Below are 22,435 nucleotides of genomic sequence, written 5' to 3'. Positions count from 1 at the left end.
GTTCATTGCAGAGTGTGTACACGTAATTCCGCCCTCTGGCCGAGTCCAGTTACAGCCCAATTCCTACTTGCTGTGGAATAATATGGCCACGCTCTCCTTCTCGCCAACCACCTCTATATCCTCGCACACGCTCTCCGCGCAATCTGCGCAGCCGCCGCCAATGGATCTGCAAAACTCCTCCACGCCGGCTTTAATATCGAGTCTTTCAAATGAACCGCACGCATTCCTGCAGCCCCCTCGAAACCTACACACTGCTGCATTGGCTCTCGCAAAACGATATCTCGATCCTCTAGCGTCTAGGGTTAGCGAAGCGCAGATACAACGGCAGAAAGAGGCAAGGAGGAAGAGAAAGAGGGGCGAACGAGAGTATGAAGATGCGAGGGTATTGCAGTTGAAGAAGGTGCATTTGGAGGGGTTTGGAGTTGATCAGGTTTGGGAGCAGGCAAGGAGGGTGTTGGATGCCGTGAGCGAGGAAGTAGAGAAGGCGCTCCCAGAAGTATATGGAGAGGATGAAGGGGATGAAGAGGAGGGAGTACGTGTTAATGGAACTCATGGCAGGGAGAACGGAATCAAGACCGTTCGGTTCGATGAGGACGGGTTTGAGATGAGTGGGTCCGACCAGGAAAGCATAGGAGAAGAAGGTGAAAATTGGGAATATGGTGGCGATGACATTTCAGGTGAAGAAGATGCCGAAGAGGGTGGCAGTGAGGGCGAGGTTTTTGAGGAGGATGAAGACATCGAGATGGAGGACGAAGAATTTGATGATGAAATGTCACAAGATGATGAACCTGCGCAAGAGTTCATTGCCGACCCAAATGGCCTTAACGATGGTTTCTTCTCTATCGATGACTTTAATAGGCAATCCGAATTCCTAGAACAACAAGATGCAAGAGGAGAAGCTGCGGCTAGCGACGATGAGGAGGTCGATTGGGATGCTGACCCCTTAGCTGCTGGGGCAGGTCCAGAAGCCGATGACCTAGCAGACGAAGCATCAGAAGATGATGACGAGGAAGCTGGTCCCACTTTTGGGAACGCCGACCTTAATGCACCCGGAGGTGAAAGCGAAGATGACGAGCTTCTCGAGAACGGCGAGCTAGACGATCTAGGAGGCATGACCAACACAAATAACATCTTATACGCGGATTTCTTCGCTCCACCCGCCCGAAAAGCCAGCAAAAACAGAAAGAAACGAGGACGGCCGAACCCGCACAATTTCCCTTCAGCCTCAGATCCGCAAAACACCTCCGGTGCTCAAGATGAGGAAGACATCCAACGCACTATCTCCGCCGTTCACCGTGATCTTTTTGAAGATTCTGATGAAGCCGAGTCAGATGGAGATCTTAGTGACCTAGATCCGGCAGACCCCAAATCCCGTCGCTCAACTCATGAACGTCGCCAAGCCAAGCTTGCCGAGGAGATTCGGCAGCTTGAGGCTGCAAATGTTGCTAAGCGCAACTGGACGCTTTCGGGTGAAGCCCGGGCGGCTGACCGTCCACTCAACTCTCTGCTCGAGGAAGATCTCGACTTCGAACGTACAGGTAAACCTATCCCGGTTATCACTGCTGAAGTCACCGAAGATATCGAAGCGCTGATCAAGCGACGGATTATTGCTGGAGAATTCGATGAAGTTAAGCGGCGTCGGCCGGACGACCTCGTTACTGGCCCAGCCGCAAGAAGAGGCAGAGTTGAACTTGACGACAATAAATCTAGCAGAGGCCTTGCCGAGGTATATGAAGAAGAACACCTACGTAAAACAGACCCGAACTTCGTCGATATAAAGGATGAAAAGCTGAAAAAGGAGCATGCGGAGATCGAGGCGATGTGGAAGAGCGTGTCGGGCAAACTCGATGCATTGAGTTCCTGGCATTACAAGCCAAAGCCTGCGGCGCCGAGTCTGGAGGTCAGAGTTGATGCACCGGCAATCGAGATGGAGGATGCGAGACCTACTGCCGGAGGCGAGGCTGCGGGCGCAAGCATGCTAGCGCCGCAGGAGGTTTATAGGCCTGGCGAAGAGAAGGTGACTACAGAGATTGTGACGAAGGCCGGGTTACCTGTGGCAAGGGAGGAGATGACCCGAGAACAGAAGCTAAGGAGGAGGCGGAGGGAGAAGGAGAGAATCAAGAAAGCCGGCCTCAACGACGGTGGCAAGGTCAATGGTGAGAGCAAGAAGCGGAAGGAGAAGAAGGATATGCTCGGTAGTTTGAAGAGAGGCGGCGTCAAGGTTATTGGGAAGAAGGGCGAGCTCAGAGACGTTGAGGGTAAAGAGGTAAAGGATAGGGCGAGAACTGGTGGGAGTAGCTTCAAGCTGTGAATGAAGTTTATGAATGTCTTAATGTCCACCTATGATGTCCTTTGCTTGCAATCAGTCTTGACGGCAAAATGAATCGTGATAGCTTTATATTTGTGTATCATAAATTAAATTACCCTGAAGCACGTCAGAGTACTCCAAAACAGACCAGATTACCCCAAAGGAAATTAGCACCCCTTATATCCGTGTAGCCCAAAAATCTAAATTGCGCTAGACGTTTGGGGTACGAGAGCAACACCCTCTTTCCTTAACCTTGTTCCAGGCCATGAAATACCTCCATTCATGGTCCCCTGGTCATGTTGTCTGATGGATGGCGATATATACCATCTCTGGGTTGTGGGGGGGCGGCCTCGAGTTTCGAAGTCTCTGGTGGTTGGTGTTCTGAGTTGCGCGATGTGTTCGCGTTATTCTGCGAGCTCTGAGGTGAACTCTGCTGGGCTGAAGCACTATCAGTATTGGTATTGATTACTTTGACTCATTTCGTAAGGTCGGACGGAGGAAAGAAGTTGGCGATCCACGCAAATGGGCAAATAACCTGCAGGTGCCTGTATCTCCACCATAATTCTGGTGACGTGACTTCGTGGTAAAAGGCGACGACCACTTGCAGAAGTCTAAGTGAGGTTGGAACACCTGGATGTTAAGGCCAGATGTTGGTATGCATGTACCGATCGTTGTAGCCGTTAATAGTAGACCGACTTGAACGAGAGAGTGTCCTGTAAAGTGAATCATGGAGTAGTTTACATGTAGGTTGTCTGGACACCTTGCTGATAATGCATTTCTACAAGGGAGATGCCAGCATCATAGCTTCAGACTGGCCAAAACAGTGCTGCTTTGTTGGCACGCATGGTAGCGTAAGATAGCGGTGAAACGCTTAGGGCGCCCTATGGGATCTTTCGGACGGTCTTTGAATGGACTGACTGGATTGCTCCCTAGGGAGCAGGTGTTCAGGAGTTTGGCTTGGCGGAGTTGAGGGACGACGGTTGTTTTCCAGAGGCTATATAGCTGTTGCGCAACATGGAAGGAGTTTGGCCAGACCTAAGTTATTATTAATGTCGCGTCTTAATGAAGTATGGTCGAAGGAGGCTAGGGTAGCGAGGCAGACACTCTTTCTAGAGCCTTACGCTGAGCCATATTGCCTCAGCACTGCTCGTTTCTGTAATCGGAAATGGCCACCGAGACTCTCCAGACTACGGCGGCATATAATTCTCGTTAATAATTCTCCTGTATCCAGTCTCCATGTCTGTCATAGTATCCTTAAAGTGATCATTATGCTCTTCTGCAGTCAAAGTGGAGGAAGGGAGGTGAGGCTCTGTGAAAGAATCTACCCCAGACTTCAAAACTTTGAATGCCTCAGTGGAAGAAGGATGGCTCTCTTGCTTCCATTGCTAGCTTACATGCAATCCCCGAAGAGGCCCAGCCTTACAAGTAGTCAAGCGGTGCATGCAGTGCGAACCAAAGCTGTGGTGAACATGTGGCTTGGCTCGCAAAGCCACTTTTCCCCTTTGCCTGATTCCCGTCATTCTTCCGCAAACCCTAAACGCGACTGTGTTTACCAAAATTTCACGACTCCAACTCTTTTCGTTGTTGATTTGCGCTTCCTATCGCCACGTTTTTCAAATTGTAACAGAAGTTCTTGAAATCATCAGACCCTTTTCCATAGAGTAACGCACGCCTTAGGACGCTTTCACCATGGTACGGTCGCCCCATCTATTTCAATATTGCCCGGATACACTAGCTTGACATAATCGGTTTTCAGAGACTGTAACAAAATATATATGAACCGTGGACCTTGAGCTACCGGATTCCGCCCAAACCACGATAGCCCGACATCGGACGAAACTGGGCTTGGCTATTTGAACACTCAATGTTTTGGAGCAACAGGCTGTATGCCACTACTGTCGAACAGTTACCTAGGCATCGGAAGAGTTCGACTGTCCTTAGCAGCCTGATAGCCATCCATGTTGTCCTTGCATCTAAAAAAAGTTAGATAGAAGACACTGGTAGAGAATACTTTGAGATAGAGAAGATCGGGACGGTAACAGGATAGGATATTGTGTTGAATAGGAAAAGGCTTACAAACAATGCAGGCTATGGCTCGACCAAAGCCCAAGGGCTGCGGCACTTGGCCTGAAAAATGATGGGATGCGGCAGGATCCGGGGTTGAGGTGGAATACTCCTGGTCGAAACGGTCTAGCCCATTCAACCTGCGTGTGCCAACGAACTTAGCGTTGGAAGGAGGTATAGGGCTAGTCCGACGAAATTCAATCTTTGATCTCAGCCACATAATGATGGTGTATGATTAATTGAGAGATTGGATAGGGGGGTTGGGGGGGGGGGGTAAGTTTTTCGAGCTGAAGTAGTTTGCTCGTTTCCATGTAATCCACTCGTGCCTTGTAAAATTTTATTTACTTTTTTCTCAAGTACAATCTTCTGAAGTATCACGGCTATTGACTCCAATCAATGTCCTTTGGGTGAGCGGGACCTGCAGCCCTTGTGAATGATTCTCAAGGCACTTTAAATACAACGCAAGGTCATATTATTAGCATTTCGAGACGGGCATATTAAGACACTAGGTTCTGCCTCATGATATCCTCAAGTCTCTGTGAAAATTTTGTTATCCCACTATTTTGGTTTGCACTTTAATAGGCAATTTCTTCCTCCGAGGTGTGATTGTGGTGAGGGTGCCACAGCCTACAAGGCCGTTTACCATGATCGGTGCGAGGTCTCCTGGTTGCACCGAATCTTTGTGGATGGGTAGGCATGATCTGTGGGAGAAGGAATGATGTCGTTCGATGCGTGGCAATAATTGTTCTTCGGAGCAACCGGATCCTTTTAGAGATCGGGAGCAGATTCGGATTGCAGGTTCGTGGAGTGGTGGCCTCGGGAAGTCAGTCTGCCGGCGCCTTGAGATGCCCGCGTCGAAGGATTCAATAGCCCCAAGGCACCGTAATCCTTCTTGATTTGCCACCCTTGCACACCTGCCCAGCCTCCTTAACTCCCCGTAAGCCCCGCAAACAAGAAACCACCTCTTCCTCACCAAGCTTCATCGTCTTAGGTCCCAAAATCCATAACCATTCATCCATAAACCAAAGTAAGTGGAGACTTTCGGCCTTTTACTATAGCACGATCTTCAGCGTGAACCATGCCAGCATCTGAGATAGTCGTTGCACCTTTCCTAGTGGACGATCCCTACTGAACCCCACCTATCTTCACATTCTTCTTCAGCAGAAGAGTACGCTGCCTCGGCAACACCTGGCACTAAATCATGGAGCGCTGTATGTCTTTTTATCGTCATGTATATTGCGATTTTATGCCATCATCTTTCCTTATTGTTCCGATGCTCTGTTTTCGTAAAACAGTCTCGTTTGCCATCAAGATTATCATGCGCAGGTCGACACGAGAGTTTATTCGTCTGACTATTCGTAGTTTCTTGCCAACGATGGACTTTGGCCGACGTCTTAGTAAAGGATTAATATCTCCTTTATCCCCGGCAATCCCTCAAACTGACTCATACTTTCCTGATGGCCCCTCAAACCCTTCAGTCAAGCCACTTCCCTCGCGGCGAAAGCGGACCCTGACTTGTACCTATCGTCCGGGTGTCGATCCAGACCAAGTTACCCGCGATCAGCTACAAACCCCGCTATTTAGCAAACTCCCTCTTGAATTACGTCTTCTCGTCTGGGAAGCCGCCTTGGGAGGCGGGCATCTTCACATTCGCCCCAACCCAGACAGTAGGAAGCTGGAGCACCTGCGCTGTAAAGATCCCTCTCATGCTAAGCACGACTGTTGGCGCGTTTTCGGTTGGGACCGCTCTTCTAAGTCGATGTTTTACGACTACGGTTTGCCTGCGAACATTGGCCAGAACCCTTTTAAGCCAGCGGAAGAAGGACTCCTGGCATTGCCACTGACTTGCCGTCGAATGTAGGTTCCGTCATCTCCTAAAACCCTGCCTCTCTAACGTTCTACAATCATCTCAATTTCTAATATCATTAAACTGACTACTGTAGTTACACGGAATCACTTCCTGGTCTCTACATGCTCAACACCTTCTCCTTCTCTTCTTTTGATCACATAATATCCTTCTCTACCTCCATCCTGCCACACAGATTCAACCAAATTCAAAGTTTAAATATCGACATCTCGTTTGTGTTCCTCCAATTTGACCCAACCTCTAGCAACTGGGCCGGCTGCAACGATAAGCTAGTGTGGGAAAGGGCCTGGCGCGTTATCGCCAGTATGAGAGGACTTCGAGACCTCAATGTAAAGCTAGTGGATTTGTGCACCAATTCTACTGTGGATCTGGTTTCCATGTTGGAGGCGGATGTGGAGACCGAGCTGTGGGAGCCAGTGAAGGTGGTTTCGCGGCCGAGACGATTTGTGATCGAGACGAATCTACGAGAGAATGCGGACGTGGAATTGGATAATGCGCCTTTTGAAGTCTTGCGATTACCAGATATTCCCGCTCTATGAGTTAGGTGGACAACCCGGAAAAACATGACACTTTCCTAGGACAGCATCATGGTGGACGCAGTTTTGTCGCAACTATCTCAACTATAGTTCCGAAGGCCCGATTCCCAATTTCTGGGACACGTGGACAACACGTTTGGTTTTGGTTGTTTCCGGGAAATCAATACGTCTACACTCAGCCTGATTGGCCTTACCACCTGCCTTTTTGGGCATTAACCTCTTCAAACAGGGCACTAAACTTCTCACGGTATATTTTTGGCAGCAAAACTCGCGGAAGGGCAAAGCTTACCAGAAAACGGCCACACCACCCAATGCTCCTGCTAATGCTTACCCGACCTAACCGTGCTCTTTCGCTTCTGCACTTGTTATCGCAACAGGCAGCTGTGAGCCTCTACCACCCTTTACCGGGCATATTTATTCGCTCTTCTGCTTGTCGCATTATTCCTCTTACAGTGGTCCATCTTATGTTGGCTTATGCTTAACGCTGTGGTCGGATGTCCCGAGCAGCATTTTGTCGGGGGGAGATCACGTAAGGAATTGCGATTATAGAGTGTTTGAATATCTTAGCGGTCGTTTGAATGTGGCATATACCTACATTGTAAACGCTTTGCACCTTTACATTTCCGCTGTAAGTAAAGGAGCATGACCTTTGTAACATGGGTTTAGGAAATATATCTATTTCATGTGGCACAATCATACTTCCAGAAAAGTACTGAAGCATGTGCTGCAGCAACTATGAAAACACCATTTTAATTTGCCTTCAATGGTGTCATGTCTAACTCAAACCCAGGGGTCCCATGTTGAGTTATGTGTTATGAAATAGTTCTTCGGGTTTCCTTCTGCGCTTCTACTGCAGACCCACACCTGGAATGCGACAACGCACCATTTCCAGGCTCATAGTGATACAGAATTAGCTTTGTAAACCATAGGAAGAAAATCATGTCTATCGTTTTATTTTATGCTAGCATTTCTTCGTAATCTTGTATCTACGGCTAAATTAGCAAGGATAATTTAGAGCTCGGAACTACTTATGATACTTACAGGAAAATATTCTCACGCTCATAAACCCCCTTGTCGGGATCGTCATCCACTTCCTTCACTTCGAAAGTCTTCCGTGCAGCTTTCATAAAATGCAAATCCGCCCTCCTTCGTTTCTTAAAGCAGAAGTAGCAGACAGTCTTATCTCCAATCAGGTCAGCTAGCGTCTTTTGAAGCAGAAGGAAAGCGGGCTCAAAGTAGACACAGTCTGCAGCTAGAATGATGTCTGGATGGGGTGGAACCTGGGCAGGGACTGGCTCTCCCCAGTCATAGATTGCGGCTTTGGCCTTGCTTTGCAGGTTATTGAGGATAATATTCTGCTCCATTAAGGCGAACATTGGCTTTTGGTCTGTAATTAGTAGCGTCTTGCCGATTCCGCAGCCAATGGCGACAGCTAGACTGGATATCTCATATGGCGTCAGCATCTGGGTTTCTTTTTGCAGGTATTCATGCGGGTGCACTGACCCAACGAGACCGCCACCTGCTCCAAGCTCAACACTGTTCAGGTTATCAGAAGATGTTCGTCGGGCTAAGCGTGATTGTAGAGCGTACGAACATTGAACTATTCTGAATATCATCTTTGTGCTTCCGGAGCATATATTTTGAAAGCACCATGCCTGCAGGCCAAAGTTGGCCGCCGCATCCTTCCGACAAGTCTTCTTGAAGCCTCAGAGGAGGAGAAAGAAGACCGTCAAAGTCCACTGAAGATACTCCTGCAGCTTTGTGCACAGGCGATTGGACAAGATCTTCACTGATGCCAAACAAACTGCTACTTTCTTCTTCGCTGTCCATTTTGGATGGAGGTTGTAGCGTTGCCCTGGGGTGATGCCGAATTTGCGCGGCACCAACCGAAAATTGAAGCCAAGCCCACCTCACCACCCACCAACCTCCCTTTATCCTCCTAACCCACATGCATTCAAAGGAGTTGTTGCGTCGAAAAATGTCTAAGACAGCACCAATCCCCCAAATAGAAGGGTCTCGTATCGCAGATCTAACATCAAATCCACTCAAGGACCAGCAAAAGTACCTCGCTGAAATCCAGCGCATCGAGAAGAAACACTTTCCGTCTAGTGAAGCTTTAGATTTCAATGCCGAGCTAAAGAAGCGTAATACCAACGCCATTCTCGTACTCAAAGATGTTGACGGATCTACCGAAGTGGCTGCTTATCTCGTTTACCTTCGGATGAAGAGGTTGACTTTACTTCACAAAATTTGCGTCGCCCAACCGTACAGGCAACAAGGTATTGCCAAAGAGATGATCACTCTTCTCCGATCGCGTTTGGAAAGGGAAGGATGCGGTTCCGTACAGCTATGGGTGGATGAAGACCGAACCGCAGCGAGGGCGTTGTACGCTTCATGCGATTTTAAACAGGTTGACCGCTGCCCGGACTACTATGGACCAGGCCGAACAGGGTTGAGGATGGTTCTACGGCTTGAGTGAAGAGGCCGTCTTACCCCTCATGATACCATCTCTTTTCTAAGCTAGTTCCAAGTGTTGTTTTAAGGTAGCTGGGAATAGATCCATCACCCCTTGCCGGGAGCAGGGATGCACATAACCATTACGCTTGGACCCTGTTAGAAACTTTACCAGCGATTATAGGCACAAAAGGCTACCACTTACTACTTCTGCCAGCCATATAACTCTTAGGCAAACTCATGTAGTCGGATATACAATCGTGTATTCAGGGTTAGGAAGGACCATAATCACTCATTTTGAGCGATTATATTGATTATGCATCCCTGGCTGGGAGCGACTTTCTACTCGAGGGGCTCTTCATTCTTTCCGACTCCATTCCTACTTGCCACAAGGGTATACTGTCTAAGTAAGGTCATGTTGGTCCTATGCACGCTCGACGCGGTTCAGCGCGCACCGCGAGATTCCATTAATCCTGTTCTTGGACGACGATGGCGTCCCTTCCCCGACGGCCTGTTCCAAAGTGGTTCGAAGCTCCATTTAACACTGTTACAGAGAACGGTTTCTAACTACCACACTGCATACAGCCTGAGATCTCTGCTAACTGCTCAGTATATTCCCTAATCACTACGGTAAAACGCTTCACTGACATGAGTACAGACCATAGAGAACGATGTGGGGCACCGCTGTCTTGGTCCTTGCCGTGACAATATCGGCAGCTCCTCAAGCCTCGTTCCCATTCAACGCGCAAGTCCCGCCGGTCGCTCATGCTGGAGAGCCTTTCAATTTCCAGTTTGCTTCGACGACCTTTGAACCGAACTTCGCAACTCTTCAATACTCGCTCACGGGGAATCCGCCTTGGCTGTCTCTAGATGGTGCAACTAGGGCGCTCTGGGGTACTCCAGGCGCAATCGATGTGGGCTCGCCAACTTTCACTATTATAGCTGCGGGTGCTGCTGGAGCGGTTGCCAATATGCAAGCCACATTGGTTGTCGAAGAGCCGGGAGGACCTACCGCGAGCGGGAACGTCTCGGAACAGTTGTTAACTGCCGGAAAGCTCTCAGGTCCTTCTAGTCTTGCGTTGCTACCATCCACTGGGTTTGATTTTAAATTCTCTACCGATACTTTCACGGGCAACGGAAAGAATTTATCGTACTACGCAACCCTCTCGGATCACACACCACTGCCATCATGGGTGGCGTTTAATTCAGAGTCTCTGCAATTTTCTGGGTCTACTCCACAGGTCGGCGCATCGCCGCAGTCTTTTGAGATTCTGCTTATTGCTTCTGATGTGTTGGGCTTTGCTGGCGCATGGATAACCTTTATTTTTGTGGTTAGTAAGCATACCTTTATTTTTAGCCCCTGGAAGCAGACTATAAACACCCCAAAAGGTGCTACGGTGAATTTTACAAGCCTTCGCAGTCACCTCACTTTGGACGGAGGACCTATTGTGAACGCCGATCTTCAGAGCGCCACTGCGGAGCTTCCATATTGGCTCTCATTCGATCCAGATACCTTTGCCGTGACAGGGACACCTCCGTCTGGACTGATGTCTCAAGATATCAGTATCGAGGCTAAGGATAAATATGGAGACGTTGCAAACACGACGATCCATTTAACGTTCACCTCACCGTTGTTTAGTGGGGAAGTTGGGCAGTTGAACGCTACTGCAGGTCAAGATTTTAACTACACTCTTGGCCGATCAATCTTTGCTCAGGGGGATGAAGAAATCTCCATGGATTTCGGAAGTGCAGGCAAATGGCTTCACTTCGACCCAACGACGTTGAATATTTCTGGGAAGATTCCGGCCGGCACTGCGCCACTAGATATCCAGGTCACTTTAATGGCTAGATCAACGCAAGAAAAGGCGTTGAACGACTCCCAAACGTTCAATATACACGTGATAGCATTGGAAGCTCAGAATCCCGTCTTCGGAACCACTACCACACCAATCCCCAGCTCAAAAACATCTAGCATTGTGTCCCCAACAGATGCGACAAGAGCAGACACCGCTACCAAGTCGGAGAAGCCTAATTCGAGGAAAAAGATAGTCATAGTTGCTGCGGTGGCGGCATCTATTTGTGCTATTCTTGTTGTCTTTGTGCTCGCAATGTTCCTGTGTAATTGGCCAAGGGGGTGGAGAAGAAAGTCGAAGAGCCCTACGAGACCTAAGATCTCTCGACCTATCATGCAAACAGACGAGTGGGAAGATGTTGAGCAGAACCTCGGGCGTGATCCCGAAAAGGGTCAGGTCGAAGGAACACGGGAACGCACGCCTGATCAACCTCCCCAGCTAGTATTGGAACTACCTCTTAAATCACTAAAACGAAATAGGAACAGGGAGTCAATTGCTAGTTTCCTTAGCGATGGAGAAGCACAGGTTCTTGCGGCATTTGATCGCTCATCATTGGGGTATAAAGAAGAGATGGGCTCCTCGCACAATCCTCACGAGTCGATGAAGATACCAACCGAGATGGCAAGACTATCCCGACGCATATCAGAAACTTCCAATTCCCCTACTAAGCGCCATTGCCGAACACTAACGACGTATCGGGACTCATACCGAAGCGTCGGACTTCCTGTTAACCGTCGTCTTACTGGCCTTGGTCATGGTCGGAACACGTACTCCTCGTCACGCAGCATAGGCAGCTTTTCAGCCCCCCGACATCCCGGAGACTGTACTAGTTTTAGCTCATACAGCACACAATCGACTAGCATGCTTTCAACCACAACCTGCGCTTTCCCACAGCCTCCGATTGCACGCCACACTATGCATTATATGACTTCATGCTTTCAACCACAACCTGCGCTTTCCCACAGCCTCCGATTGCACGCCACACTATGCATTATATGACTTCATGCTTTCAACCACAACCTGCGCTTTCCCACAGCCTCCGATTGCACGCCACACTATGCATTATATGACTTCTGCCGAGAAGCGCCGCAGTATACATTTAGTATCATCTGTTTGTGATAGTCTTCCGGACCGACGTACACTCAATGAGCGCCGTCAAAGTTACATTCGAAATCGCGCAACCAATCGCTCTCCATTCTTTGCTGCAGGCTCTTCCCGCGCTTCCTCCTCCAGCTACAAGCCACCTGTACTTGGCACTGGCCCTAGTCCCTCGACATCCAGTCAGCGCCCCGTTTCAGCATTACCTATAACAGTCAGACCATCTGATGGTGTCTTTGATGGAGATGTGAAGAATAGATTTCCTGGTAGTCTTCGTTCACATTGCGTCTCTAACTCTGTCGTTTTTGGCTCTACCAACCAAGAATTCTCCAACAGTCTGCGTAAACATGGCCCGCATAGGTCGATCGGAACTAGCCACTCTGTCTCGTCGTCTATAGAACCTCTGCGTGTTCAGAAACGATGGGGTCGCCCTGGCTACCAACGCCGCGGCCTAGCCGATGGATTCCCACGCCCGGTGACTAGTAGGTCGACTGCAAGGGAAAGCCTCCGCGGACACAGCCTGAAGGGAAGCTTCAGCAGTCTCCGGGGCAGCAAGATTTTCGAAGATGCAGAAATGAGCGGGAGCATCTACTCGAGCGAGCCCTCGCTCACCGGCTTCGGGAAGAAAGACGACGACGACGACATCTCAGGGCAATTCGTCCTCCCGCCCTTCCGCCTCAGCCCGGCCCGAAGGAGCAGAAGAGAAAGCAAGAAAGAAAGCAAGCGCGCGAGCCGATTCAGCGACCTCGAGCCCGAGCACGGCGGGAAGGAGAACCGCCACGCCGGGCCCAGTTCCAGCGCCCTCTCCACCACCACCACCGCCAACGCCCACGCCAACGACAAAGGCAAAGGCAAAGCAAAAGCCAGCGCTCCCTCGACCTCCCCCCAGCGCCAGACCCACCCCCGGATCCAGATCCGCTCTCCCTTCCACACCACCCCGCAACCGCGCCCTCCCTCCCGCCACTCGGCGCACTCGGCCTCCTCAACCCGCCCCCCCTCCCGCACCCAATCCTCCGCCTACTCCCTCTTCCCCGCCCGCACCCGCTCGAAAACCCACTCGGAATCTCGCTCCCGCGCGACATCGCACGCCCTCCCCCGCTCCCCGTCCGCCCACCGCCTCGACTACGCGGCCTGCGGAGCCCCGCGCATCGAGCGCCTGGCCGCGCGCAACGTCGCGCTGCAGGCCGCGGGGGGCGGGTTGAGCGGTGCGGCGCGGCGGAGCGGGCTGAGGCTTGTGGTGCTTGCAGAGGCGGGGGGGCGGAAGGGGGAGGAGGGTGGTGGGGCGGGGGTCGGGGTTGGGGTTGGGGTTGAGGGGCTTGGTGATGGGTTGGGGCGGGGCGGGGTCGATGGGGATGGGAGTTCCGGGTTGGTGGGGGTGAAGGAGGGGGCGTGGGGGAATTCGAGGGCGGTTATGAGGGGGGGTGGGAGCGAGGCTTTTTTGTAGGGCGGGATGGTTTGGGTTGGCTTGGGAGTTGTTTGGTATAGCTGATTTTGTATGGCGTGGTGTTATTCTGTTTAAGATAATTTCTGCTGTTCTTCTGGTCTGATGATACGTGAGGGTGTAGTGTTCAGTTTGGCTTTGGAGGAGTGATTCCATTCGGGAGTTTGTCAACGCCTGGTATCACATATTTTAATTTCAGATCTCGGGAAGCTCGAACAGCTCGTTGAGGTGCAGACCCCTTGTTAGTGTCATCAGCAGTATCGATTTCACCAATACGAGGCACTGCAGACTGCATGGGTAGTGCAATGCTTATCCATTCGGGTGTTTCAATTATACTTTCATTTGTATTTGATTTCATAATTCATGCCATAACACAAGTCATGAAGCCAGATGTCCCTTTAAAAAAGAAGCAACAGGCAGACGCCATGCCATTCTCATGAGCCCCACATATCAGAATCGTACAATAGCCACTTTCGGCTAATAAAATGGTCGATTTAGAGAGAGAAAAGCCCAGCTCCTTTTCGCTAGCAGCAAAATGGGGGTAGCACTCGCAGCCAGCTAACGAGAGTTTTTCATATCCCGCTGCTGCTGCTAAACGCCGAGTATAGCTAACGCACGTGCCCAAACTTTGTGCTGCGGAGGTGGGAGGGGATGCGCCTACAATTTCTTGGAGGCATCCTCTTCGTCAACGCTCTGGGCGCTGTTGGCGCTGCTGACGGTCGACTCCTTTTCGAGCTCCTCACCAATCGGGGCGCCGTGAATTTCTTCTTCGAAGACGGGCTCGGGCTCGACGGTCTCGAATTTGGTCTTGAAGTCTTTGAGTCCGGTGTGGGAGCTGCTGTTGGAGCGACGACGTGGGTTCGTCAGGTTGTAGCTGTAGTCTTCAATCTCGACGCCTTCACGGCCCCTGTGATGATGAAAAGTGGTTAGTGGTAGAGTTTAAGCTGAGGTGGGGTAGAGTGGGGGGTGGACGTTGACGTCAGGGAGGGTGTGGCTGGGGAGGTGAGGCATTGGGATAGAGGCGGTGTTTGGTGGACGAAGACAGTGAATGCAGAGGACATACCAATTACCCTTTCCACCGCCATTCTTCTTGGTCTTGTTTGGATCAGCATCGGCGTGGCCTGATTTGGCGAAGTAGCGGGGGAGATGGTCTTCGTGCTCGGCGGTGCCGTCAGCAAGAGCGGCGTGGTCACGGTCGTTGTGCTTGTGAGATCGAGTCACTGCAGACGAAGCATTAATAAGCTTGAGTATACAGGATGTCGGTGATGAGACGACTTGTTGTTCTGTGGAAGGTCGTGGAAGGAGATGAGTATGCTCAATGGTGAAGCTAACTCCGAGAGGTCTGATTGCGAGCTGGTAGAGCAGCAGTGTAATGGATGGGGAGGGGATGGGTAGGGAGAGAACATACTGATTGCCTTGATGAATTGAAGAAGATGAGATCGAAGTCAAGCAGATGCGAGGGATGTCGGGGGATAGATATAGTCCAGGCACAAGAACAGACTATGGCGAGTGGAGGTCAGTTGGTGCTCTCGTGACCCTTACGCTTTGACCAATGTAGCTCCACCGACGGTGAAGCCACCATGGCCAGACTGGAGCGCTTGAGCCGCGTACCTTGCAGGCGATGTGTAGACGTGATGGGTGCAATGCCGTTAGTTGAGGTTACTGTGGTGGAATGGTAGATGTTTTGGGGGTAAATGGGTCTGGTAGGACAAAGCAATTGCTCTGGGTGTAGCTCACGGGAGTCACAGTTTCAGAAGCGGGGTTGTATCTCCGCCCAGAATCGCAGGAGAGGAATGGTACCCATAGCTCCCTGCAGGGTCAGACGAGGGAGCCAGTTTTGATCATTGCCATGCCGCGGAGGCGGAGCAATCCCATGAAAGCTGAACGTCGCCCAATACGTCAAGCGACACGGCCGACATCGGGAGATCTATCAATCCCTATCAATCTCTGGTGGGTAATGTGCTCAGAGGGTCCAGTTGAAACAGCGGGCATTCGTTCTTGGGGACTGGGGAGGTTGTTGATCGCCACGTATTGTACCTGGTCGTTAAAGGTCCGACGTCATCAGCTATGGTGGCTTTATTGAGAGTGGGGCGGTCTGGTGTTGTTGATGATCGCTATAATAGATTAGTTTTTGGTGCCGACCTCCACTCACTGTCCGTCTCTGGTAGTACCTCAGCCCTTGGACGGTGGTGAGGCGATGAAGCCCTGACGACAAGCTCTGCAGCGACTACTACCCAGAATCCGGGGGAATTTAGCTCCCACGCTAACGCCATAGTCTAATTACTTGAACGAGTCTAGCCTGCCATGAACTCTATTTATCAGCTGCTTGTGCCATCTCCGAGGACGGACCTAGAAGCCGAGCTTCTGTCTGAGAGCAGCAATCCTCTCTACTGACACAAACCAGCGTCTTTACAGGAATATCCTGTCCTTTGTGCTCACTCTTATATAAGTCGCCGAATTATCCTACTGAACCTGTATTAGAACGCTGGTGGCGAACCTCTTCCATTTCTTCTGGGCTCCCGCCACCATCCCACCATGACTCCGCGAACTCTCCTCCTCGCGCCTCCTTCCATATCCGCACACCCTGAGGTGCTGGAGAGGATATACGAAGCCCACCACCGTGAATTTACAGACATCCAGATGCTTGACCGTCTCGCTGTTGGTCTCGTTAATTTACCAGCCTCGAACTACGATGTCGTCTTACTTCTAACAGACGCCGACGGAACGAGTAGAGAGAGCCACAAACTTCTTGGAAGGGATGTTATGACAAAAGTCGCGTATGCACTCGAGCCGGGAGGCATATTCAAAAGCCAGGACGGGCTCTTTGGTTCAGTTGATAGCGCGGAAAGGACCGAAGCAATCCTAGCAGGGCTGGTCAGTCAAGGGAAAGACGGCATGGTGAAGCCAGGCAACATAGAGAGTCAGTCGGTGCCTTTACGGTTCGGGAAGAAGGCCAACCCAACGACAAACGGAACCAATGGAGCGCCCAACGGCACTGTCCCGGTAGCTCTGAATGGAAAGGGGAAGGAAATCTCAGCAGAGCCCACAAAGCCAGCGGGAGTCGGGTTCGTGGATTTCAGTGACGACTTTGAGGACCCAATAATCACAGGGGAGGACGATGAACTGATTGATGAGGATGATCTCATCACCGAGGAGGATCTTGCTCGACCCATAATCCAACGCGAGTGAAGCTTGAGGTCAATAGCAATTGTAATGGGACTAACTCTATGTAATAGCTCCGGAATGTCGACCGAAGGCTGGGAAACGCCGACGCGCCTGCAAGGACTGCACATGCGAACTGAGCAAGAAGATCGAAGCTGAAGACGCTGCTAAGAGGGCGGCTGCTGATAAGGCCCTCAATGCTATGAAGCTTGGTGCGGATGACTTAGCGGAGGTCGATTTCACTGTACAAGGAAAGGTTGGAAGCTGCGGGAACTGCGCGCTAGGAGATGCGTTCCGATGTGATGGATGTCCCTACATTGGACTGCCCGCATTCAAGCCCGGAGAAGAAGTGTGGCTATTGAACAATGATGTGCAGCTATGATGGGTGGGATATAACGACTTCTTGTAGATATTGATTCGGCACGCGTGACTGTTAGTGCACATCACTATAGAAGTCTGGATTATGAATGAGGCTCATTAGCCGCATGACTACCGTCGTGCTTACTATATTCATATGCGTTCCCTCGAGGGTGTGATAGCAAGAACTTCCACTTCTACAGAACTATTCACGAGTGATAATTAGCAAGATGAAAGACTTTCTGCGAAGCGTCTAAAGATAAATCTCACTTGGCATCCTTTCATCTGCCAAGACCTGTCTTCGGGCGGTGACAACCCCTGCAACCGACGAGCTTGGAGAAAACAAAGCCCGTCTTCGCTGTCAAACGAACACCTAAAAGGTGCCTGGACACGCGCACCGAATCGCGCATCACCACCATTTTCATTTCTTCAATATGTTCTCCCCGGATGTCACCCTGCATAGCATCCATGGCACATCGTCCCGAAATCCGCGACGGCGGCAGCGCAAGGATTCTGAAAGCATTCGCCAGCAACCCAAGAGAAAGCGAAGCAAGATTTCCGAGGATATATTTATTCCTCCGCCAGGCGCAAAGGTCAATGGAAATGGAAGCGCTTTGGTGAATGGCCACGCAGGTCGTAGCGAGGGAGAGGGTTCTTCATATACCCTGGACATGCCTGTTCGGGAGAAGAAACCCTCAGTCAAGAGAAGTCACAAAGATGATGGCAGTTTGGATCTGGTATGTACGCGTTATATAACTGACGGACACATGACTGACATGTTACTTGTGCTAGACAAAAAACGCGAATTACATCGTCAAGAAACTACCCGGATTTCCAACTCGTTTAAGCAAGAACCCAGCGGGCATGTGTTTGCTTCCGCACTTCTGCAGCCATGCTAACACTGTTTTAGAACCCTTTCGAGCCTTCGTTCTTCCTTCAACCGCCTACGCGCTTGCGCTGACCCACGAACATGCCCTTGGTTGGGACTATACCTCGACCACCGCTCCCTCCAAAGTCCACTGCCTGCCGCTTCCCTTCGACCTAAAGCGCTCAGATCCGCTTCCATTGGGCTCTGTTGTCAGGAGTGGGCCATCAAGTGAATTCGGACTGGTCGTGGTTGCGCCAACTACTGGGAAGGTCACATTCTGGGAAAATGTGGATAGCGCTGAGGCGCGTAGCCATTTCCCGCAGCGCCACCAAGGTGTGGATGGATCCGTTGGCCGGATGCTCTCGAACGAGACGATTGTGGATATAGTGGATGTAGAGCATGCCGGCTATGTCCTAATCTTCAGCACCGGTCGACTAGCGCAATTAACACTAAGAGATTCGCAAGGACGACCACACATAAACGTCTACTTCCTCCGCAACGGCAGCGGAGGGGGTGGCGGATTTCTCGGAAACTTGAAGAGTGCTTTAGGTGGGGGTCTGCGAAGAGAAATTGCATCTGTGAAAGCCCGGCCGTCCGAGTCGAAGGGCCAAATGGAGGTTATCACCGCATCTAAGACCGGAATATTTCAGCTCTGGGATCTTAGTTGGGCAGGCCAGCACATATTCAAGGGTGAGGTTGATACCTACGCAGAGCTACTTGCTACCCTGCGAGGCGACAACCCACCGGAGTTACAGGGCCAACAGGATGTTAAAGTCCTTGATTTTGCTATTCTTCGAAGCCCCAAGACGCGAGGGACGGAAGCCAGCCTTTCTGGAGCTCCAGAATCGGTTGGCCTACTCATGCTTGTTGCTTTGGCTGAGTCCTCACACCTCAGTTACTCTTTGGTTGAGGTTGACCTTATTGAAAACTCCGCTGTTGTTCAACGAGTCATCCCTCTACACGCCTACCACCAGGAACAAATTCCCAAGGAGCCAGCCGCGAAACTTTTGCTCCCTCCACCTGGACATACTGCTCTTGTTCAATTCATCGACGCAATTGTGGTCGCCTCTCTTGCTGAGTCGGAAGAGAGCCCAGATACACAGCTGATGTCTGATTCAGGCAAAGCGCCATTACCATTTCAAGATACGATTTACTTTCGCAAGGACAGTGATGTGCAATTTGTTGGTTCTGCATTAGAAGATCTCGGTCGAAAGGACAAGCAATCAAGTTGCATTTTCTTCATCAGGGGCTTTGGTATCATGCAAGTCGCTGCCCTACCACCCACCGACGACGACCAAGCCATTGAAAGGCAAAGGGTAACAGCTTTAAGCAAACTAGAACAGGCAACATTCTTCAGCACTAAGCCAGAAAACATCTTAGACTTTTCGATCAAATCACGATATAATTTTGGGCAGCAAGAAGTTCAACAAGCTGCAGAGGATATCAGTTCCAACATATTGTCCTCATCATCAGAGTTCATTGAAGTGGCCACGTCCTCCATGGAAGACCAACTTAAGAAGAGGTCTGCTGCGCTCAAAAACCTCGCGCTTCATTTAAGGTCCGATTATCCGCCTCTTTCCTTTAGCACTAGATGGAGTTTGTTATGGAATGCAGAAAAGATGGCTGCAGCGTTACAGGTGTGGAGACACTACGACGAACGCATGCAGCTGAAAGACGTTGAGCAGCGACCACTCATGTCCCAGCTTGTGGAAATGCTTCATGAGCGCTACAAGTCTGCTCTGAGGCCAGAACATGGCGAATTGGATCCCGTACGGCAGTGGTTCGTAAGAGACATCAGACAACTCCAGGTGGTCATCCCTTGGGCCTACAAAGCGATCAGGGAAACCTTCAGCGAGGGGACGAAAGATCACCCATCAATTATGCGACTAATTGGCGAAGCCGACGATCTGACACTTGGAGCCTTGGAGATAGCATTTGCTTTCAGGGAAGAAAACTTCGAGCTCTATGGTCTGGATCCGGACTGTCTGGATGATGGTGTCCTTAAACTCGGCAAAGGCTACGATCATTTACCTCAAATCTGGACATCGACGCATAATATCGTTACTAATACCCGGCAACTCGTCGACTTGGGCCGCAGACTAGCCATACAGTACTTTGAGCAGGGCAACGGAGTAGCATCAATCGAAACACTCGCAAGGAAGATTGCCTCAGAAAATCCTCGTCTAGTAAAAATCTGCTGCCAGATCCATACAGAACGCTACCAGTGGTGCCTAAGACATGAAGACGAACAGGTCCGGGCAACCGGGCAGAATCTCAAAGCAGAATTCGAAGGCAAGGTACGCAACACGCAGCTCTTTGCCCTCACCACTATTGGAATGGTTTATGAGGGCATGGAACTAGCTGAGAGGTTTCGCGATATGCCAACGCTTGTAGAACTTGTGTGGGCGGAAGTCACTTATCTTTATGAAATGAGAGATACTGTCGATAACGAAGTCGAGTTGATTGAGTGCCGGAGGAAGCTCAAGGCGATGAATGACCGAATTCGTCACTACTTTGAAAAGTATGGTGACGACTGGGCCGTTGCTTTCTACTCTAGCCACATCAACGAGAATAGGGCTGTCCAGCTGTTCGCGGAAGATTATCTTGATCAACCTGCTCTCACAAAATTCATGCGAGACAATCCCTCTCGTGCCAAACTTGGCTGGATCAATGAAGTGCTTGGAGAGAAGGATTTTACTGCTGCAGGTGCTGCATTAATTAACGTGGCTCGCCATCAAGAGTCAAATTCATGGTGCAAAAAGGTAGAGCTTTCTCTGGCGAAATTGGCGTTGCTCTGCGGCGACGGAGATAGCACACCAAGGCCTGAAGTCGAGGAGCTTAAGAGGAAGAACCTGACTGAGCTACGGCTTGTTGCCATCCAGGAGAAAGTTTACAATCATTTCCGGGATTTGATCTTCGGGGCTCTCGATGAAACCTCGGCGATGGAAATGCTCATAAATACTTACGGCGAACACGCAGTACATAATAGGCCAGCATTGGGACAAGTGCTTCACCAAGGCTTCGAAGAGATTCTCGGGCAAAGAGTGATGGAGCCAGGATTATTGATCGACGTTTTAACCCTCATGGATCAGCGCGGGAATGAGTCTGAAAACAACGTTGGTGGGCAAGAGTTTTGGTTGGCTTTGCAGGTGCTCGATCTTTGCTGGCGCGACATGGACAAGACAACGCGCGAAAGCACCCTCAAGATAATCTGGAAGCGGTGTTACATTCGAGATGATTGGGCAGCTATTAACAACACGACAAACAAATCCGATGAGCAGATCGAGCACGAGCTTTCAAACACGGCACTTTTCTGGACCCTGCGGGAGATGGCCGCAGCTATAGGTATGCATTTCTTTACTTGGATGTTCAGGCCTGCCTGGGAATGCACAGCCCGCTAACAAAGTGGGGCGATGTAGGTGATTGGAAACAGTCATCAAATATGGGCCCTCTTCTGCCGAATGAGGTTGTCGAGGCCGGCTGCTCCACCAATGAACTGGCGTCTAGATTCCCGTCAGAGGATCTTCGAAACCCAATCATACAAGACAACATTGCGGACGATGAATTGCTGCAGGATTATCTCACCAAGTGCAGATTGGAGCATTGGTACAAATCGTGCAAGGAAGGGTCTAAGAACAGCCTAGACCGCCATGCGGAAGAAGCGCAGAGAGAGCGCGAACTGATAAGAGCAGCTGATTCAGTAGAGAGTGCGTCGGGTAGCTTACAGGACGATGGACTGGCGTCTGAGACGACCAATACAGACGCGCCGGACGGATTTGATGGCGACGACGAGGAGAGCGTGGATGTAGACGTTGAGATGGAGGACCAGTGATTAGAATAATTGCGTGTGGGACCAGAGGAGGCCCTTGCGATGTGGGATAATTTTGGGAACTGGCAGCATTGAGCACGGCGTTGGACAAATAACACTTTGATGTGACGGGCATCGGCTTCGAGTTCTTTTGTTGATAGTCGGATTCGGCCCAGCTCATTGGGGCTGTTTTGTACTCTGTAACATTTGTCGCGAAGGGTAGCTGAGGGATGCTCTGGTGTATTACTGGCTCCAGCCTACGGGCTGGTTGTCGTAAATTTGGCCCTGGCGTGGCACCTTGCTTCGGAAAATGCTGTGGCTGGGCGGCATTGCGCCGTGATAGGCCTCGCAATAAAACGGTCTCTGTTTTTAGACTTTGTATGCATGGGGCATGTTACCGTTGCCATTGCTAAAAGTTCACCCAGCCTGCTCCGTGCCTGCAGCAGCATTGCGACCCTCTGCCGACCCGTGTGCCTCTGACCTGCCACGACGACCGCGACCGCGACGACAGCTCTTCCGCTGCTGCTGCTATCTTGCATCTCGTCGCGAGAAACATAGTTATCCCCCAGTTGTCCCCAGGGGCCGTCTCCCCCGGTCTATATTTGTGCTGCATACGACA

General features: G+C 50.7%; 9 protein-coding genes across 9 annotated transcripts; 7 read left to right on the top strand and 2 right to left on the bottom strand.

The window, feature by feature from the left end:
* On the top strand, window positions 1–2,467 carry K441DRAFT_660932 (Mpp10 protein). The gene has a single exon (XM_067648791.1). The coding sequence runs from the start codon at window positions 83–85 to the stop codon at window positions 2,309–2,311; it is 2,229 nt and encodes a 742-aa protein (XP_067503593.1). The 5' UTR covers window positions 1–82; the 3' UTR covers window positions 2,312–2,467.
* Window positions 2,468–3,629: 1,162 nt separating this feature from the next.
* Window positions 3,630–4,023, top strand: K441DRAFT_131430 (uncharacterized protein). Its single transcript, XM_067640081.1, has one exon. The coding sequence runs from the start codon at window positions 3,673–3,675 to the stop codon at window positions 3,943–3,945; it is 273 nt and encodes a 90-aa protein (XP_067503592.1). The 5' UTR covers window positions 3,630–3,672; the 3' UTR covers window positions 3,946–4,023.
* Window positions 4,024–5,100: 1,077 nt separating this feature from the next.
* Window positions 5,101–7,028, top strand: K441DRAFT_722198 (uncharacterized protein; the record flags this gene model as incomplete). The annotated part of the gene is made up of 4 exons (XM_067654068.1): window positions 5,101–5,170; window positions 5,295–5,399; window positions 5,668–6,229; window positions 6,316–7,028. 4 exons carry the CDS (start codon window positions 5,101–5,103, stop codon window positions 6,776–6,778), a joined length of 1,200 nt encoding a protein of 399 aa, XP_067503591.1. The 3' UTR covers window positions 6,779–7,028.
* Window positions 7,029–7,736: 708 nt separating this feature from the next.
* On the bottom strand, window positions 7,737–8,605 carry K441DRAFT_677925 (uncharacterized protein; the record flags this gene model as incomplete). The annotated part of the gene is made up of 3 exons (XM_067651115.1): window positions 7,737–7,761; window positions 7,817–8,311; window positions 8,370–8,605. 3 exons carry the CDS (start codon window positions 8,603–8,605, stop codon window positions 7,737–7,739), a joined length of 756 nt encoding a protein of 251 aa, XP_067503590.1.
* Window positions 8,606–8,753: 148 nt separating this feature from the next.
* Window positions 8,754–9,254, top strand: K441DRAFT_687553 (putative GNAT family acetyltransferase; the record flags this gene model as incomplete). The annotated part of the gene is made up of 1 exon (XM_067652104.1): window positions 8,754–9,254. The coding sequence occupies one exon, from the start codon at window positions 8,754–8,756 to the stop codon at window positions 9,252–9,254; it is 501 nt and encodes a 166-aa protein (XP_067503589.1).
* A 646-nt stretch (window positions 9,255–9,900) lies between these two features.
* On the top strand, window positions 9,901–13,624 carry K441DRAFT_612257 (uncharacterized protein; the record flags this gene model as incomplete). The annotated part of the gene is made up of 2 exons (XM_067645609.1): window positions 9,901–11,911; window positions 12,048–13,624. 2 exons carry the CDS (start codon window positions 9,901–9,903, stop codon window positions 13,622–13,624), a joined length of 3,588 nt encoding a protein of 1,195 aa, XP_067503588.1.
* A 504-nt stretch (window positions 13,625–14,128) lies between these two features.
* On the bottom strand, window positions 14,129–15,305 carry K441DRAFT_131322 (uncharacterized protein). Its single transcript, XM_067640080.1, has 4 exons — window positions 15,233–15,305; window positions 15,030–15,121; window positions 14,685–14,841; window positions 14,129–14,528 (listed from the first exon to the last, which is right to left on the bottom strand). Coding segments are annotated over exons 2-4 (408 nt in total). The 5' UTR covers window positions 15,031–15,121; window positions 15,233–15,305; the 3' UTR covers window positions 14,129–14,278.
* A 676-nt stretch (window positions 15,306–15,981) lies between these two features.
* K441DRAFT_660925 (anamorsin family protein) lies at window positions 15,982–17,244 on the top strand. The gene is made up of 2 exons (XM_067648790.1): window positions 15,982–16,802; window positions 16,858–17,244. The coding sequence occupies exons 1-2, from the start codon at window positions 16,157–16,159 to the stop codon at window positions 17,163–17,165; spliced, it is 954 nt and encodes a 317-aa protein (XP_067503586.1). The 5' UTR covers window positions 15,982–16,156; the 3' UTR covers window positions 17,166–17,244.
* Window positions 17,245–17,524: 280 nt separating this feature from the next.
* K441DRAFT_660923 (uncharacterized protein) lies at window positions 17,525–22,184 on the top strand. The gene is made up of 4 exons (XM_067648789.1): window positions 17,525–17,877; window positions 17,933–18,002; window positions 18,051–21,353; window positions 21,428–22,184. The coding sequence occupies exons 1-4, from the start codon at window positions 17,575–17,577 to the stop codon at window positions 21,838–21,840; spliced, it is 4,089 nt and encodes a 1,362-aa protein (XP_067503585.1). The 5' UTR covers window positions 17,525–17,574; the 3' UTR covers window positions 21,841–22,184.
* Window positions 22,185–22,435: the final 251 nt, after the last annotated feature.

Source organism: Cenococcum geophilum (genome assembly GCF_001692895.1).
Source record: "Cenococcum geophilum 1.58 unplaced genomic scaffold K441scaffold_24, whole genome shotgun sequence".
Taxonomy (NCBI): Eukaryota; Fungi; Ascomycota; class Dothideomycetes; order Gloniales; family Gloniaceae; genus Cenococcum; species Cenococcum geophilum.
The sequence above is the reverse complement of the archived record's forward strand: the minus strand, read 5'-3'. Positions and strand labels throughout refer to the sequence as shown.

Bases quoted from the DNA above. Each gene is read 5' to 3' on its own strand.
- K441DRAFT_660932 (XM_067648791.1), top strand. From the start codon at position 83: ATGGCCACGCTCTCCTTCTCGCCAACCACCTCTATATCCTCGCACACG.
- K441DRAFT_131430 (XM_067640081.1), top strand. From the start codon at position 3,673: ATGGCTCTCTTGCTTCCATTGCTAGCTTACATGCAATCCCCGAAGAGG.
- K441DRAFT_131322 (XM_067640080.1), bottom strand. The intron at 14,529-14,684 runs GTATGTCCTCTG...TCATCATCACAG, and splicing joins GGCGGTGGAAAGGGTAATTG to GGGCCGTGAAGGCGTCGAGA.
- K441DRAFT_660925 (XM_067648790.1), top strand. From the start codon at position 16,157: ATGACTCCGCGAACTCTCCTCCTCGCGCCTCCTTCCATATCCGCACAC. The intron at 16,803-16,857 runs GCGAGTGAAGCT...TCTATGTAATAG, and splicing joins TGCTCGACCCATAATCCAAC to CTCCGGAATGTCGACCGAAG.
- K441DRAFT_660923 (XM_067648789.1), top strand. From the start codon at position 17,575: ATGTTCTCCCCGGATGTCACCCTGCATAGCATCCATGGCACATCGTCC. The intron at 17,878-17,932 runs GTATGTACGCGT...TACTTGTGCTAG, and splicing joins ATGATGGCAGTTTGGATCTG to ACAAAAAACGCGAATTACAT. The intron at 18,003-18,050 runs GCATGTGTTTGC...ACACTGTTTTAG, and splicing joins TTTAAGCAAGAACCCAGCGG to AACCCTTTCGAGCCTTCGTT.